The 19088-nt window shown below is 32.6% G+C and overlaps 1 protein-coding gene across 5 annotated transcripts in view; it reads right to left on the bottom strand.

Annotated features, from left to right (window-relative positions):
* The window catches only part of SENP6 (SUMO specific peptidase 6), a 101891-nt gene that overhangs the window by 55598 nt on the left and 27205 nt on the right, over positions 1-19088 (bottom strand). For 4 of the 5 annotated variants that reach the window (XM_054569639.1, XM_054569642.1, XM_054569640.1 and 1 more), the window contains exons 3-5: positions 17168-17228; positions 4703-4845; positions 3523-3627 (exon numbers count right to left, since the gene is read on the bottom strand). In XM_054569639.1, coding sequence (XP_054425614.1) covers positions 3523-3627; positions 4703-4845; positions 17168-17228 — 309 coding nt within the window. Of the gene's footprint in view, positions 1-1434; positions 2295-3522; positions 3628-4702; positions 4846-17167; positions 17229-19088 lie in introns of those variants that run through there. The other variant, XM_054569643.1, reaches the window with a different exon arrangement.

The raw sequence follows: 19088 nt of genomic DNA, 5'->3' as shown, positions 1-19088 counted from the left end.
TATAAGTAAAATATCATTAATACTAACAAAATAAAGAAAAGAAATATGCTAACTTACAAAACTAACACTGAAAAGAAACACAAATTTTTTAAAAATATTTAAGAATTATTATAAACTTACATGATGCCATATTTCAGGGGTTTTTTATCTTTGCTATTTAAAAAATGGGATAATCTGTTTAAAATAAGCTTATGTTGCATAAATGACAGAAAAATGAGGGAATATTTCCTCTACATCCTTATTAAAGTGAAACAAAATATAAACATAAAAGTTTATTTACTTTCATACTTATATTCTTTCTTATGGAACTATATTTACAGGAAAAGGAAAATGAATGCTAAAAGGTACTTAATCTAGCCATTTCCAACTCTACACTGTTATGCCCAAGAAGTGGGAAGAGTTTATTACTCTCTTGTTTTTGTTTTGTTTCCTTAAACTCACCTGTATATAGTAAAATAGAGACAGAAGACATAATACCAGTAGAAGAAAAAGGTTTAGTTCTTTCAAAAACCCAAGGGAATTAGAAAGAAAACAAAAAACAAAACAATGTATGTATACTCATGATCATTTATTATAATATCTAATTTATAAGTCACAATTCTTCTATAAGATTCCTCAATGTGTTTATTATCAAGTCCTGCCCTAGAGGAGCTTATATATAAAGAAAAAAAAAAAAAGAAAAAAACTTCAAAAAATGGAGCATGAAGCCTAATTAGTAATGTAGGACTTTGTAAAAATGTCAACATACATTTTTCTTGCACTATTTCATTCTTGAACTAGTGGTATACTAGTGCTCTCAAAATTTAAAAAAAAAAAGAAAGAAGGAAGAAAGGGAAAGGTAGGGAGGAAGGGAGGGAAGGAGGGAGGATTGAATCTATTATCCATGACTGGATTTAGACTTCGAAAAATCCTTTGAAAGAACTGTTTTCATTAATAATTAAATCTTGCTTATTCTAGGAGACCATTTTCCCACTTATGGTATATATGCTTTTGTAGACACGCCTTTCCCCTGTGGGGCTTACTAGTTTTTTTTTAACTGTCCTTAATAAAAAGTAAAATGATAAAAAGTGAAATGTAAATAAAACATAAACCAGTAAATTGTGCTCTTGTAGCAAGTTTGATTAAAGTTAGGGGTTAAAATGGTATACAGTTACATATACTTTTTAATTTCTGCATTTTTTTCTATACCAAACACTATCATCTTCCTCCCTCACCATTAGTATATAAACAATTCTTTTAATATGAATTAAATTAACATTTGAAATAGTAAGAAATCAGACTAGAGTTGTAATGTGATCTGATAACTTGAACAATCTTCATCTGTCCCTTTTAGATTAAAAAGGTATGCCATACTTGTTCCCATATCTTACTAAGATCTATAAATTATTAAAAATGCAGGGCTGACTTACTGCAGAGACAAATTATACCACTCACCCCAAGGAGAATAGACTGCATGTATGAGATACCAACTGGTGACATTTTCTTTAATTTCAAATCAAGAACTGAGAAAATATGAAGAATTAGGTGAAGCTATAAAAGCCAATGTGCTCACCCTAATCTGAGGCCTGCACTAATTAAAATCAATGAGCATGTGTAGCAACCATTCCTTCTTCATGACTTTGAAGATATAGTTCCTACTGCATTGCAGTGTTCTCGTTCAGCTAGTACCCTCAAAAGCTACTTTAATACTTCATATATCTCTACTACTGTACTTGGTATGCAATAATTTGTTAACTTGTCTTTCTGACCTCTGTCTTAATCAAACTTGAGCTTCAAGGCATGGACTTTGTCATATTCAATCCTTGACTACACTGTACCTCTCTATTCCTGATATGTAGTATGAAATGAACATTTTTGATAGAAGAAAATTGGAAAAACTTTCAATGACTTGTCTCTGAATGTCAAAATCTTTTTACTGACAGTTGCATTGCAATAGGAGGAGTAAGAAATGCTTATTCTGTAAATAAGAAATAAAAGTAGAATCTGTCCTGCTGACATAACTCCTCAGGTTTTCTTTATTGTCCCTAGTTGTTCTTGTCAAGTATTTTCACTAATGATTATTTCTTTAAATACAAATTAACTCAGATTTTTTCAGAAACAATAGTAGGTAATACCAGTTCCAATTAACAGAATCTAATCTTTTATGCAGATGAGGAATGGTACACATGCAAGGTATAATGGGTGCTGAAACCTAGAATAAAACAAAACAAATTTCCAGACTAAGTCAGTTTTTTAACATTGCAAACAAGAAAAAAAGGGATGGAGAGAACAGATCACAGTGCAAACAAATCCAAACTAACAGATAACTTCAAAAGCAATAATAATTTTGGTTGTAGAACATATCACTTGATTACAAATTAGTATTTCAATTTAGAGCACATTTTCAGAATATCAAGAACACAGTTGTTTATCAGCTATGGATTCTATTAATGTGATCAATGTGATCAGTGTGTGAGAAAGTATACCTCTCTCCTTTTATTATTTATTCTTTTGTTTCTGCCACATGTAAGCCAGAGAGTTTGATTTGTTTGTGTACTTTATAGTAAAGCTAGCCAATTTATGGTATTTGCAGTACTTTCTCTTTTTAATTGAACTGCTCAAATAGTTTATGTGAAAACTATGATAAATATATTTAAGAAAAAAAAGGTTTTTTCCCTTTTCTAATACATGAAAAAGATTTAAGGTTTTTTGGTCAAAAATACATTTTAAAGCCAAATCTATGTAAATAGTAAACATAGCAAGGGTTTCTAAGGGTCAGGACACTTTCTGAATGAGCATCAGTCTAGCTTGGTATTTTTAAATAATGAAGAACAGCATCTAGCATGTATACCAAATCTTTAAATTTTGCTAGTTATAAAAATTTGAATGCAATAATTCATAATGCAATAAACACACTGTTTAATTGTTAGAGTCTAAGAATTTCTTAGTCAACTGATAGTGACTGAGAACTAAAATTTCATAACCATATTTTGATGGTTATGAAAAACCTCAAAAGCATTTAAAACATCAAGCTTTCCCCACTGTTATTCTCATTATTTCAAGGTTCAAAGTAGTACCTTCAAAACCAGTAAGAAAATCCAAATCTATTAAAACTAATAAAACACAAAATTTTCTCAAATATTTAAAACTAATGTGATTTATTTTGATACTATAAAATCCTATAAACCTTATAAAGAAAGTTAGTCAATAACTGTAGTTTTATTCATCAGAGCTAAACATCTGTCAAATGCAGTAAATTCAATGTTGTAAAAAATTAGGGTAATTTAACCAGAATATAATACAACAGAATGACTTTTATTTAAAAAGTCTCTATTTACAGAATGTGATTTATTCAAAAGTTGATATAAAGTAATAAAATAATAAAATTCTAGGATGTGAATTATTTAAAAGACATGAATATATCTTTATAGACAACAGAAAAGAGTAAAATTTCAAATAAAAAATGGTTTTCACAAACAGTGAAATAACTCTTATTAAAGAGGATGGTATGTATATACTAACCAAAGGCAGTAGAATCCTTACCTTTGGGCTGCTGTTTTTACTATTGGTATCTGTGCATTAGCATGATGAAAACATCTACCATCAACGACAGTTCCAGAACATAATGATGCATTTGATGTATTTTCACTGCAAATTCAAAAAACAAAGTTGAATAAGAGAAAATTGTATTCACATATGCAAAATAAATCTTTTAAAATCTGAGCACATGAACAAAACCACTTAATAAATTTATAGATAAACCCAACTGGCCATGTTAAATTGCCCGATAGTTTTCCACTTTCTGAATTTGTCTCTGAATGTTTCCAATACAGTTCATGAAGGAAGATAAAGAGTAGAACACTAGAATAGAAATCAGGAATCCTAAATGAATGCTTTGTAGTATAAGATTTCTGGTAAATTAATTCAGATATATTCTCTCTCATTTTCTAATTAGAGACTATAAAAAGTTTTTAAACTATGAGTATTAGTTTTCTTACGTGGCAAAATAAAAAAATGTTAATTGTAAAAAAAACGAGTCCTAAATTCTCCCATCCAAGTACTAACCAGGCCCGACCCTGCTTAGCTTCCAAGATCAGACAAGATCGGGCGCGTTCAGGGTGGTATGGCTGTAGACGAGTCCTAAATTCTGACTCTCCCATTTACTCAAAAGTTACTTAGCCTTTATGTACCTCAACTGTCTGTTTCTAAACTGACAAAGAAGAAATGAAGTTGTGATTTTCAACCCTATTTCTGGGAGATGTAACAGCCCAATCTTGTGAGTAGCAGGAGTTCACTATGACAACCACTAAGAAAGACTGAGTTGTACGTAAAAGAAAAATAAATCTTCTGAAGTGAAAAAAAAAAGTCCCTCATTAAGATAATCCTGACAAGACTCCCCTAAATGAGATATAACTATCTACCCGACAAAGACTTCTACTTCTAGTATCATGACCTAGGTTTTACAAATTGTATGAAAGCAAGCTTCTCTTACAAATCCTGGTCTCCTGAAATTTTTCCTGCAATTTTTATTTACAATCAAGACGTCACTGAAATCAACTCCATTCTTAAGATTCAAAATTCACACACTGGGACCACTCTACTTCTTGACCCTACTGACAAAAAGTGAAAAGAAAGGTACAGATTGGGCCAATTGGCCATAAAGATAGTTTTAGTTTCAAAGCCTTTGTATTTTCTACAGAAATGTGCGATGAAGTGCCTATACCTCAATTTCTTTTTGTTGCTCAACATGTTAAGTCCAATTGGGTTGCCTTTTAAAGGTTTTAGATTTTCAGTCTTGTTTCGCCTTGCATATGTCTTCCAGAAATCACCAGAACCAGTAGCAACAATTTCAGATTGACGATTTAACTGGAAAAAAATCCGTAAATGTTAAAGAAACAACAAATACCATAAAATGTTAATTTATCAAGAGCTATTTGAAAATACATTTATTAAAAGTGTAGTTAAAATCTACCAGCTATTAGGGAGGGGTAGGAAGGATGACAGTGGCATAAATCTGAGATAATTATTTTCTCTGCTTAACAGGTCTTGCTGCTATCTGTAGGGCAGTACAGCCAAATATGGCATAAGTTGTCATTTCAACTTATACAATGACTTTGGCCTTCACATTAGTTTCCATATGAATACAGAAACCATGATGTCATCTTCATAATTTCATTGTTGCAAATGATAATATTAATGTATCAATAACAATCACTTTATGTAGATCACAGTATCAAAACAGAATGGCCCATTACTTGGGAAGCTCTTCAACAATGAAATCTGCTTCTATTTCATTAATTGAACAAGACATTTAAAAGCTGCTTTCAGACTCAGGACAAAGATCCTTGGTTTTTAGTGATAATTTACCCAAAACAAAATTTTAAAAATCATTCTTATACCCTTTAATTGTATCTTTGAAACAATCTAATATTTTATTTTCTTTTTCACTCTTTTACAAGAAAATATAGTCATAAGAAGATAGCAACATGGCTCCCTTTCCCTCTCCCCCTCATATCTCTATAGAAACATAACAGTTGCCTAAAAAAATATCTGCCAGGAAAAAAAGTCCTAAGGAGAGAGTTTACTGTGCCAACACCATTCTTGTTTTAAGGGATATCTATATTATAAAATTCCAAAAAGACCTATTTTTGACATGCTGCTTATCATTTTCTGCTCCTTGAGACATTGCCTTACTTCCTAATCTTTTAGAGCCACGTACTTCAGACACCTTCACTTCTGGTAATTACTGGCATATTAGGTAATACACATCAATCTTCCCTCTAGTCTCTGAAAAACAACTAGAAAGCTGGACAACTACAAATTTTTTTAAAAAATGGGTTTCAGGCATTTGAGGGCTAGCAAGGGAGTGAAGTATTAAGAAAACTCAGAAATCTGACCCCAGAGTTGTATTTTTCCCTGAGGTACCTTTTGATTTTGAAAATACAGTTGAAAGGCTGAGAAGCTATAATGAACTTCCAACAGACTAAGAGAGCTAAGAAGGCAAAAAGTGGAGTTCAAAATCTACCAAATATGAAGGACCTTGTAACCAGCTCAAAATTTGAATTAAGACTACAGGCCATGAATAAGAGTGAATCACAACTGTAAGAGTCCTCTCACAGACTGAAATCCAGCTTACAATCATCTCAACCTCCAATTCAATTAAAAGTAAGTCAGAATAACTTGGTTCAAACTTTGAGTAAATCAATAATCTGGGTGGTTTGTTAACACAAACTGTAGTGTCTGACCCTTACAGTTTATTCTGATTCAGTAGGTCTGGGAGGATCCCGAGAACTTGCATTTCTAACAAGGGCACAAGTGATAGACTGCTGACCAGGGGACATTAGGAGAAGCATTGGATTAAGGTGATCTGAGATTGCTAATACTCCTAGTTATTTGCCAGAAGTAAACCTGTATCACCCACAAGATGAAGATAATACTGTCCTAGCCCTCAAATTATCTCTGATTTTTTATATGCAATAGCTATCATTCATAAGCAAGCTCATCAATACTAACAGAAATAATTGAAATTAGGAAAAGAACTATGGGGGACAAAAACAATGGGGTTATCACACTTTCATTTGCATTATCATTTAATCTCCATACTTGATACATTTTAGTAGTTCTTTAGAGTGGGATTCAACAACTCTTCCTGAAATATCAGATCAATTACTTGATGCTACTGAATGACAGACAAGATTAATACACCCAAATTTCCCACTTCAGTTGTTTTCTTTTTTCCTAAAAAAATCTATCGCATATCATTTAAACTTTACTGAAGTCCTAGCCCTATGTTATGAAGAGTGAGCTTAAAAAGCAAGGTAACTTCTCCAAACTAGTTAAATGGATTTGAATAAAGACTGATCTGACTCCTGTAAAATACAGCATAGGGAACATGGTCAATAATATTGTAATAACTATATATGGTGTCAGGTGGGTACTGGAAATATCAGGGGGGACATTTTATAAGGTACATGATTGTCTAACTACTATGCTGTACACCTGAAACTAATACAACATAATACTGAATGTAAACTGTAATTGAGAAATAAAATTTAAATTAAAAAATGACTGATCTGACTCCAAATTCTATGCATTCCCATACTAGACTGCATGAATTTTCAGTATTGTTTGTAGAAATGTAAATATTGATTGTTAACAAGAGGCAAAAACATGCAATGTTATTCCAAAAGGTGATTCAAAATATTTAGGATACAGAACATCTCAAAAATCAAAAGAACTACACTAAAAATTCCTTTATAAAAATGTAGAAAGGTAATCCATCCTATTAAGAATTGTTTAAATTAAAATTACTTCATCCAAAATACAAGTATAGGCACACAACTCAGCTAATTCAACCATATTACTAAGTGCTTATACATTTTCAATTTTTTTTTTTTGAGAAAGCATTTGGGCATACCAATAGATAATCTACATCATCAAAGCAAGAAGATCTATATTAGCTAAATCCTTAAATTTCCCATTCTGTTGCCTAGAGGTTGGTTACCATCAAAAGCTATATCCATTTCAGTCAGCAAAAACCAGTACTTCTAGCTTTGTCAGATAGCTGTATCTCATGAAAAACATTTATTATATTGTCAAATTTCCTTAGAAAACATTCCCTACCATCTGTTATACTTAGAAGGTAGCTCCAGGAGAAAAAAAAAATCACAAGATGTAAATTTGTAAAGAAGAGTCTCTTATCACACAAATCAAGCTGCCAGGAAATTTAGACCTAACTGTTGAATTAAATTACAACAAAAATTATTTTAGATGCTTGGCACATCTACTTCTCTTAGTAATTTTTATTTTTCTCATTTTATTTGTGGTGATGGTAATCTATGTCAAATTATTGGGGGAAATAAGGTATAAATAAATTAAAATTGAGCCATTTTTGGTTGACTACCTTACAAATTAGAGCACTACAACTACTAAAGTTAACATCTTATTTTGTCTGGAGGTTTCTCTCCTCTTCATCCCCTCATTAGTGGCCTAAGACAGTTTTCTAGCTAATGCAAACATATTATCAGAAGAACTACTATGGACAGATGGATTAGCACAAAATCATCACATGGTTACAAAACCAACTATAAACATGGGTCTTACTGATATCAGATAAGCCACCATAAACACATCGTAATTCACAAAGGAACACAGTCTGCACAGGTCATTAATGATAATGATAATGATAGTTCCTTGTGGAAGACTTGCTGGTGCCATGTGCTGTGTGGATTACATAGTCTCATACACCTCACAACAATCCTATAAAGTGAACAGTTTTAGCAGGAATAGAGTCTGATATTCTGTCTGATTACTCTATATACCACCCATCCAAAAAAGCTACATTTCTCTAATATCAATTTATATATGACACATTTGCATGGTATAAACAATGATACAGGGAACTGGCAAACTGTTCCTTTAGGGTCAGACAACAAATATCTTACGCTTTATGGGCCATACCGGTTCTGTCAAAACTCTCAACTCCAGAGGATATAAGGGGGATACAATGGTAATGGAGCCTAGACCAGGGTGGCTCTGTAGATTGAGTGCCAGCCTGCTAAACAAAAGGCCACTAGTTCAGTTCCCCATCAGGGCACATGCCTGTGTTGCAGGCCGAGGTCCCCAGTTGAGGGCATGTGAGAGGCATCCAGTCAGTGTTTCTCCCGCACATCGATATTTCTTTTCCTCTTATTCTCCCTCCCTTCCCCTCTCCAAAAATAAATAAAATGGTTAAAAAAATAAATGGTAATAGAAAAATTACAATAAAAAAACTTACTGTCCAAATAATTCAAATCTGTTCTTGTAGCACAAAAGCAGTCCAAGAAAATATATAAACCAATGAGCATAGCTGTTTTCCAATAAAACTTTATTTGAGGATACAACTCTGAATTTCATTTAATTTTGATGTCACGCAACAGTGAAATAGTATTCTTCTGATTTAACCATTTAAAAAATTTAAAAACTATTCTAGTTTATAGACTTCAGATTGCAGTCTGGATTTCGTGTGTGAGGCTTGGTTTGCTAACCCCTATTTAATAACATTAAGTATTAAGTAACTCATAATAAACATAGCAAGTTACTTAAATTTAAGTTCCATAGGAACAAGAAGCTTGTCTGTTTTCCTCCTTAGCATTTAAAACACTACACTCAATACACATTTGCTGCTCATCACGGCAGCCAAATGTGCAAAAATTACTGGATGAGCCAAAAAGTCTGTTTAGTTTTTTTCCGTAAAATAAAAGACACATTTTCATTTTCACCAATAACTATTTTGATTTGGATATTCTGAGTATGTCAACTGTCTCCCGCTATTGGCTCCTAATGGGTAGAGGCCAGGGGAGCTGCTAAACATCTTCCAGTGCATTAAAAGAGCCCCAGTGCAGAGAATTATTTGGCCAAAATGTCAATAGTACCAAGAAACTTAGCAAACCACTTCTGACATGTACAATCAGTTGTACGTAGCACTTTCTACATACACTGCACAAATCTTTTTTTTTTTTTTTTTTTTTTTGCTTTTCAGGTGTATTTTTATCTTTCTTGAAATAATAAAGCATAATACACCAAAAATGTTGCATATATTCTTCCATCTTCAATATTAAAATAGCTACACAAAAATTCACTAATTTTGATGTTTTTTTTAAATGCACGCTTTCGCATTTTTAAAATGTTTTTTTGATATGACAGCTGTCAATACACTCTAACAAAATTATTTCAAATGAAGTTCGACAACTAAGCACTACTACAGCCATTGTACAGAAAAAACTAAACGAACTTTTTGGCCAACTCAGTATCAGTATGTGGTATCTTCCAACACCACAAATCACGTAGTCAATTTAATTAAAAACCAAGTGTTCAGGAAACTTAACAACTAAGAACTTCAGTTAAGAAACCTAAAATAATCTACTAAATTATTAGAGACATTAAAAATCCATATTAAAGGCATTTAAATTCTTTAAACAAAAAGGAAACAGTAAAGAATTATTTTTGGGAAATACAGAAAATTTTGAAAGAGAACCAACAGAAGTTTTACAAATGTCACTGAAATGTTTTTAAATATATATATAAATGGATAGATTAAATGACAGGATAGATATAGCTGAAGACAAAAGTGAGTTGGAAGATACCTGAGGAAATTACCTAGAATATATTACAGGGATGTGCTTTTACCCTTTCTTTTTTCTTTTATATATAAAATACAAGTTTTAAAAAGAAAAATGATGTCCTTAACATGTTGGATAAAAGTTCTAGGAAGAATAATGTATAAAGGCAATATCCACAAAGATAATGGCTAATGAAAGACATATATTCTAAGGAGGAACAATGAAAGTACAGAAGCCAAAAGGCAAATAGGTTATTCTGTGAAAGACAAAGGGAAGCATACTAATACACTTTGGGCCAAAATAAAGGCTTTCTGCTAATTCCATGCTCATTTGCAAATGGAGAAAAGGAGTCCTATTAGTTTAAACCAATGGTCCATATGGGTCTATATATATTATCTACAAGCCACTAAAAATCTGTAAACCTCTGGGATAAACAAAGCCTTTTAAGAATAAACAGGCATGAAAAGTTTTAGGAAAATCCACTCCTAAATCCTCAATCTCCATTTTTACACTGAAAATTAATTTAACACCCATCTAGATAAAAGGCATCATCATTACAGTTATCTCCATCCCCATCTCCTCTTTCACAACAGAACTTTTTCTACTTTACAAAACAAAGACATAATCAATTCTCACCTATTTTAGAGTCTAATAACCTCAGGAAAGGAATTATTTAAATTATTAGTATTTGGAATCTCTTTTGGCACATAAAATAGTAATAGGGCTTCATATCTTTCCCTGTTCTACATAAATTTCAGTTAAAGGTGAACTATGGGGTACAAACTGGATATTCTGGACCAATGTAAGATTTTCTTAATTTAGCTATGCTGTAAAATGGAAGAGCAAAAGTGATGAAAATTTACATTTCTGAACTCTGTATATTCTCCAGTTATATTTTTTCTTTCTTTTTATGTTTAACAAATTGCTTTTATTAAACAAATACACAAAAAGAAACACTGAATTCAACCAACATGTATCAGTGAAATTTTTTTTAAGTATATTTTATTGATTAGGCTCTCTTACAGTTGTCCCATTTCTTTCTCCCCTTTTAACCCCCTCCACCCTGCACCCTCCTCCCTCAAGCATGCCCCCCACCGCTTAGTTCATGTCCATGGGTCATACATATAAGTCCTCTGACTTCTCCACTTCCTCTACTATTCTTAACCTCCCCCTGCCTATTTTGTGCCTACCAATTATGCTTCTTATTCCCTGTATCTTTCACCCCATTCTCCCCCTCCTCCTCCCCACTAATAACCCTCCATATGTTCTCCATTTCTGTGATTCTGTTCCTGTTCTAGTTGTTTGCTCAGTTTGTTTCTGTTTTTAGGTTCAGTTGTTGATAGGTGTGAGTTTGTTGTCATTTTAATGTTCATAGTTTTGATCTTTTTTTTTAGATAAGTCCCTTTAACATTTCGTATAATAAGGACTTTGTGATCATAAACTCCTGTAATTTTACCTTATCTGGGAAGCACTTTATCTGCCTTTCCATTCTAAATGATAGTTTTGCTGGATAGAGTAATCTTGGATGGAGGTCTTTGCTTTTCATGACTTTGAATACTTCTTTCCAGTCCTTTCTTGCCTGTAAGAGTTCTTTTAGGAAATCAGCTGATTAAGTCTTATGGGAACTCCTTTGTAGGTAACTCTCTCCTTTTCTCTTGTTGCTTTTAAGTTTCTCTCCTTATCTTTAGTCTTGACTAACTTAACTGTAATGGATCCAGGTGTGTTTCTCCTTGGGTCAGCTCCTTTGGGACTCTCTGAGCTTCCTGGGCGTGCATTGGGGAAGTTTTCACCAGATTAGGTAGTTTTCCTTCATTATTTTTTCAAGTAAGTTTTCAATTTCTTGCTCTTCCTCTTCTCCTTTTGATATCCCTATGATTTGGATGTTGGAACATTTAAAGCTGTCCCAGAGGTTCCTTAGACTTTCCTCATTTTTTTTGAATTCTTCTTTCTTCATTTTGTTCTGGTTGAATGTTTATTTCTTCCTTCGGTTCTGGTCTTTTATTTGAGTTCCGGTTTCCTCCCCTTCACTGTTGGTTCCCTGTATATTTTTCTTTATTTCATTTTGTATAGCCTTCACTTCTTTTATTTTGAGATTGTACTCAATCATTTCTGTGAGCATCCTGATTACCAGTGTTTTGAGCTCTGTATCTATAGGTTGTCTATCTCCTCCTTGCTTAGTTATTTTTCTGGAGTTTTAATGTTTTTTCACTTGAGCCATGTTTCTTTGTCTCGGCGCACCTGTTACATTGTAAGGGGCAGAGCTGTACGTATTCCACAGGGTGGGGCAACCCACTTTGCTGCATTGTGGTGCTGTATGTGGAGGAGGGCTCAGAGAGGTTACAGTGCCGCTTGCTCAACTCTCACCCAGCTTTCAGTCACTTCCCTTGCTTCCCACAAGTGGATTGAGCCCTGGCAGGTGCTGATTCCCAGGTGGGTGGGCTTGTGTACGTTCTAGGATCATGTGGGCCACTCTAACATACTCTCTGGTGAGACAGGGAGTTTCTTCTGCCACCGCAACCCCCACAGTTTTTACAGCCAGAGATTTTTGTGCCTTTAGTTTCCCACACTGGAACCCTGGGTCGTGTGGTCTGTCTCGCTCCCCAGTTGTTCCTTCTAGATTATCTGCAGGCAAATGTGGGATATCCCAGTCCGCCAACCGCCACCTCACCGCCCTGGCTCACCAGTCTCCGCCTTGCTGCGCGTACTTCCTGCCTAGGCTTCCACTCTCTGCCCCTCCTACCAGTCTGGATGAATGTTTCTTTAACTCCTTGGCTGTTGGACTTCCGTAAGTTTGATTTTTTGGCAGTTGTGGTTGTTGTGTTTTTTTTTAATTAGTTGTTACCTTTCTTTTGGTTGTACGAGGAAGCTAAGTGTATCTACCTATGCCTCCCTGTTGGCCAGAAGCTCTCACTGAAATTCTTCTACTCCAATTATTTTGAAGAAAAGCATTGTCCCAAAGAGAAAATCAAGTGAGAACAACTCAAAGAAAGCATGTTTTTAAAAAAGACTGAAATTTGGTATGACTTACTATAACCAGGTAACAAATTCAAGCCTAAAACAGGGCCACATTTTTCTGCCTTAGGATTCTAAAGTGACATAGTTGTCATGAAGATGTAAATTAACATGAATATTTGAAATAAAAATAAAAACAGACTTTCATGGATAAAAAATAACATCTGATTTAATTGACTGGCTGGTCTATGTGCGCTGGCCTTGTCAAATAAGTTCTTTGCAAACATTTTCCATAGACTAAATGAGCTGAACATGCAGGGCCAACTTTTAAAGAAAATACATAAACCAAAAATTAAAAAATATTTTACAGGAAAGTATTGTATTAGTAAAGGCCTCCTGAATTTAACAAGATTTAAATTTCTCCAATTACTTCTAAGTATTTGGTTAAAAAAAGAATCTAAAAATAACAAGAACAATTACTAGCCACTCATTAAGTCTTGATAAAATATATCTAATATATTTCACCCAAATTCAGAAAGCCAATGCCTCTAATAACTGGAATACAAATTATTTTTAACTTGTAATATTATTAAACTGCTATGTGATTTTTGGCATTTAACACAAAAGAACTGAATGATAATAGTATAGCAATACTTTCTCCATATCCATCTATTTATTATGTGACCAAGATTTCTCAGCGCTTACATTAAAAAAAATTTTTTAAATAAAATTGCTGCTGTAAAGTTTTAGTCTAGCAATAACTAATATCTATTCATGAACATTTAAACTAAATGAGTAAAGAAGGAAAATGTCAGCACCATCTGTTTTAAGAAATATATTTCTAATATAATTCTACATAAGAGGTATAATTACAAATAATATAGTTTTGGATTAAATATTTATTGAATAAAGATAACAATCCAGTGAAAAAGGGCCTTTTAGTGACAGAAATATTATTTAATATTAAATTTCAGTGAATGTTTCTCTTATTATTAAAGTATGATAGAACAATTTAAAATTTTTCAATCACATAAAAATACATCATATGAAGTGAAAATACATATAAAAATACATATATTAAGTCAGAATTCTGAAAAAATGGAAAGGAAATATATATTTAGGAAGAAAAACGCACAATATAATACTGCCTACTGTTAAGGAGGAGCTGGTACATGTATTTTAAAAATAGATGATACTGAATACCAAATAATAATTACCTTTAGATATAACTGAATACATATTAAGTGTCATGGAGGTTTTTATTTTAAAATATCAACATTTACACCCCTAAAAGTGTATAATAAGGCATATACCTTTTTAAAAAATTAAGGGCATCTGAAGCAAAAAAAAAACCAAAGACCGTTGTCATAGAAGTTATTTTCCTCAAGTTCATTATTTCTCTGTCCACATGGAGAAGACCTAGCAGCAGCACTCTAAGAAATTGAGATACTGAAATAAAAGCTAGAAAAACTACAATGTGAAAAGCCTTACAGTTTTTGTGTAATTTTATAAAGAAAAACTTGAGAATACTAATAGAAAAACTTCAAATTCTATAAATTCCCTAAATCATGACAAAATAGAAATGTTATGGAAGAAAAGAAGCCCTACAAAGATGGAGAAAAGTAAATTTAAAAGTTCCTAAAATACTATTAAACTGTAAGTTCAGGAAATGTGAAGAGAGTGCTGTGTCAGACTGGTAAAAATTTAAGTTTGACCACACATGCCCCAAGGTTTCAGGCAACAGGAACTCTCATATATTATTAGCAGAATGGCCAAATATTAACTCTTACAAATGAGGCATTTGACAGTATCTAGCAAAATCACCTGTCAATTTACTCCCTGAAATAGCAACTGCAATTCTAGGAAATCTACCCCACAAATATACAATAAAGATATCGAAAGATGTAAGTGCAAGGCTTTATTAAGCACTAATTAAAATAGCAAAAGATTGGGAAAAACCTCTGCTCATCAATAAGGGTCAACAGATGGTATATCAATCTATCGTATGCCCATTCACTGGAGTACTCGGTAGCAAAGAAAGAGAGAAGGATCTCTAAATAGTTCGCTGTAGAGATCTACAGTCTATACTGTTAAGTTAAAAAAAAAAAAACAAGGTGCCAAACCATGTGGATACTTTCTCCAAAAAGGGTGGTATATTCCTACACTTAAAATTTGAAAAACAAAAAACAAAACCTAACAACAGAATGTTAAATCACAACTGGCTGCCTATATATAGATAAAAGACAAAGGGGCAGAGGAAATCATTACAAAAGGTACATGTCTTTGAATAAAACTTTGTAGATTTGACTTTGGAACCATGTGAATATTTTTTCATAAGTATAAAACAAATTATATCAACTTCAAAAAAAAACAATTCCTCAAATAAAAATAAAAGTTAAGCCCTGGCTGGTGTGGCTAAGTGGATTGAGCTCTGGCCTGTGAACTAAATTTACTGGTTCAATTCCCAGTGGGGGCACATCTAAAAATAAGTAAAATCTTTAAAAAAGAAAAGCATTTGTTCATTTAAATAAAAACACAAAGTTAAAAAAAACCCAAAAACCTAACTCATTCAGCTTGTAGAATTACCAACCAGGAATAAATAATTTCAACAAAATGATGTAAATATGCATTCTAGTGGGATATACCTGGTAGTGCCTCCAAACAACAAGAAAACAATTAAAAAAATTTTTAATCATTTTATTAGTAATTATATTTGTATTGTGATACTATTTAATCTAATAGGACAAATCACATACATAACTAAACTAACATCATTAGGAGCCACAACACTAAACGGATTAACCAAATCCTTAAAAGAAAAGGACTGGCCCTGGTGTGGCTCAGTGTATTGAGTGACAGCCTCGGAACCAAAGGGTCACTGGTTCAATTCCCAGTCAGGGTACATGCCTGGGTTGTGGACCAAGTCCCCAGTCTACAACCCTGCTCGAGAGGCAACCACACACTGATGTTTTCTCTCCATCTCTATCTCCCTTCCCTTCCACTCTCTAAAAATAAATAAATAAAATCTTAAAAATATATCAACTTCTATTTAAAAAAAAGACTGATATATTTTACAACATAAGAAACTACATTTTCTTTAAAGCAATAATCACCATAAGCAAAGACAAAAGACTACTGAAAAAATTGGTTTAAAATATTAGCAACTAGTATCAAAGCAACAAGCCAGTGTTTCCAAAATACAATATTTCATCAAACCTAAGAAACTGTTATAAGATACATCATTATTATATGTGTTAATACACAAAAAATGTTTTAAACTAAACCATGTCATGAGATTATAATATGCATCTAGAAAGGCTTCAGAGATTTCAAAATGTGAAAAAATGTGTATCTCAGACTCAATATGAACAGAATTCCTATCAATCAATACTATTCCAAAGACCAAATAGAAAAATGCGCAAAAGAAATGGACAGTTATCAAAAAGAAATAAATGAACTATACATATGAACTGTGTTCAACCTCACTCATAATAAAAGAAATACACAGTAAAACTACATTAAGATACTATTTTTCACTGGCAAATATCAAAAGATTATAAATACTGTAACAAAAGTGTAAGGAAATGGGCACTTTCAGACATTGCTGATAAAATGTCAATGAGGTATAACAAAATTAGAAATGGATCTGCCCTGATGCAGCAGCTTGATTTACATATTCATCACACTGATATACTTGTATGTGTGCAAACTAACCCATAGAGAAAGCTAATTTACTCAACATTATTTTAGGGGTAAAAGATTGATAACACCATAAATTACGGGGTATTGAAAAATAACCATACATCATAAAATGAAACATCCATTGAAAAGAAATGGAACTATCCATTGAATAGATCATGGATGGTCTCCAGATATATTAATTTTTAGGAAGTCAGAAAGAGTGTGTAGGATGTTACCAACTGTTTAAGTATAAGGGGGTGAAACAAAAATATATAATTTTTGTTTTAACACATAAAATATCTGATGGGATAAACAAGAACTGGGAACACTGCCTCTGAGATAGGAAGGAGAGTGGCTGGGACTTACCATTTAAAAATGTCAACATTTTCTTTTGAAATATTCATTTTTAATATATAACCTAAAATATTTTTAAAATTAAAAAAGGAAACACTTGCCTTTTTTCCCTTTGAGGTTTCGGAATCCTCATCTTCATCTATACTGAGTAGATCTGCCTCACTACATAGAAAATAATGGGAAAAAAACCTTAAATGGCAATTACAACCCATAAGTTTTATTAAATTCATAAGTTTTATCCTCTTTGCTCAGCTAATACAATAATTCAAGGATCAGCAAACTTTTTTTGTAAAGGGCCATAAAGGAAATAGTCTAGACTTTGAAGGTCTCTATAGCAACTACTCATATTTGCCATTGTAGTATGATATATCCACTATAGATTATATGTATGGCTGTATTCCAATAAAACTACTAATGAAAATCCAGTAGTGGGCCAGACTGGGCTCATGAGTCATCGTTTGCTGATCCTGCCATAAATGAAGATAATATCTATTTTCTTATACATGGATTGCATACATGGTCACTTATTTTTACTTTCTGTCTTGGACTTAAAATTAGGGGGAAAGGACAGAGAAACAAGTAGCGAAGAAACAAACTGGTAAAAAAAGTGTTAGCTAATGAAAATAAAGTAATTCCAGTGGAATTACCGCAGTTAAATAGTTAATACCTCTACCACTTTAAAAGAATTATCAACCATTCACTGAGAATCACTGGCCTGAGATTCTAAAAGACCAGAATGATTCATCAATTCATAAAAAGTTCATGTTAACCTCAACATGTTCAAAAGCTAAACTCCTGAGTACCCAATTATAAATAATGAACCGAAGAGTATGATTCATTAATAAAACATACAGGACAGGTAGCACTTTAAAAGACAATTTCTTTTACATACCTATAACAAGTCTTCTGACAAAGAAACTGAAAAAACACACCCTTCTGAAGACAATTCAACTAACCTATTTTTAGTAAAATCCTATTTAAAATAAAAATGTAAAATGTTTCATTACTGTTTATATACATCAACTTTTTTAATGCTAAAATTTCTCTCCTTCCAAATAAATTATAAAGATGTTTTAAAAGGAGTATACTTTCTATTCGATTTAATTTCAGATTTAATTCCAATTTTTCAAAACTACATAGATACTAAATGTAACAATAAACTATTTTAAATTAAAAAAATCAGAAATAAAAGACCATATCATACCAATTTTAAGTAAGAAACTTACCAGTTCTAAGCTCTCCTTCAAATAAAACCTCACTTCAGTTCAATATCTCACAGGTGAAGGCACATAAAGTGGTAATGACGAACGGAGCTGCTGCCCAGACAGAAGTGAAGCACCTACAATATTTAGCCAGTATATGCTGAATGACTTCTGGTGTACAATTTCTAAAACGTATTTATAGTTTTGGCAGAACTAAGTATATATATTTGTGTTTCTCTAAATTTGCTGTTTGCTCTGGTTAGGGGGAAAACCAGATGAATAAACCAAGAAACTAATAGCAATGCTGAGTTTCTAATACAAACCCTGCACAATGCAAAAGGCTCTACTGAATCCATTAAATTTTTTCACAGAAGTAATTCCAAGTACATTAACAAATGTAATGAACACTTTGCTTAACTTCTGTCTGGGACAACACCTGTGTTTATCATTTATAGTGTTTCTGCTTTCTCTGGTGGTAATCTGATCTTAAGATGGATGTGGTGGTGGTGGGGGCGTACAACTGGGAAGAAAGCTACTACAGGACTTCCATACAAAATCCAGGGGTCTTAATATGGGTTCACTTACTGATAAATTGTGGCTTTTCAAATCACTGAACAGAATACCGTGTTTATTTTTTTATTAAAGAACAATTTGTTTAGTTGGAAATCTGTAGTGTGGTTGATATTTATCATAAGGTTACATGTACTACATGCACATATTTATACATTTAAAAAGATGGAGAAATACAACAGCAAAATTATTTACCAATAAATAATTGCTTTTTCTTTCCTTAATGCTATTGTAAAAGAGTTCAGTATTT

The sequence above is a fragment of the Pteronotus mesoamericanus genome, unplaced genomic scaffold (genome assembly GCF_021234165.1).
Source record: "Pteronotus mesoamericanus isolate MK-2021 breed Mesoamerican mustached bat unplaced genomic scaffold, CSHL_Meso_final contig_20, whole genome shotgun sequence".
NCBI lineage: Eukaryota > Metazoa > Chordata > Mammalia > Chiroptera > Mormoopidae > Pteronotus > Pteronotus mesoamericanus.
The sequence above is the reverse complement of the archived record's forward strand: the minus strand, read 5'-3'. Positions and strand labels throughout refer to the sequence as shown.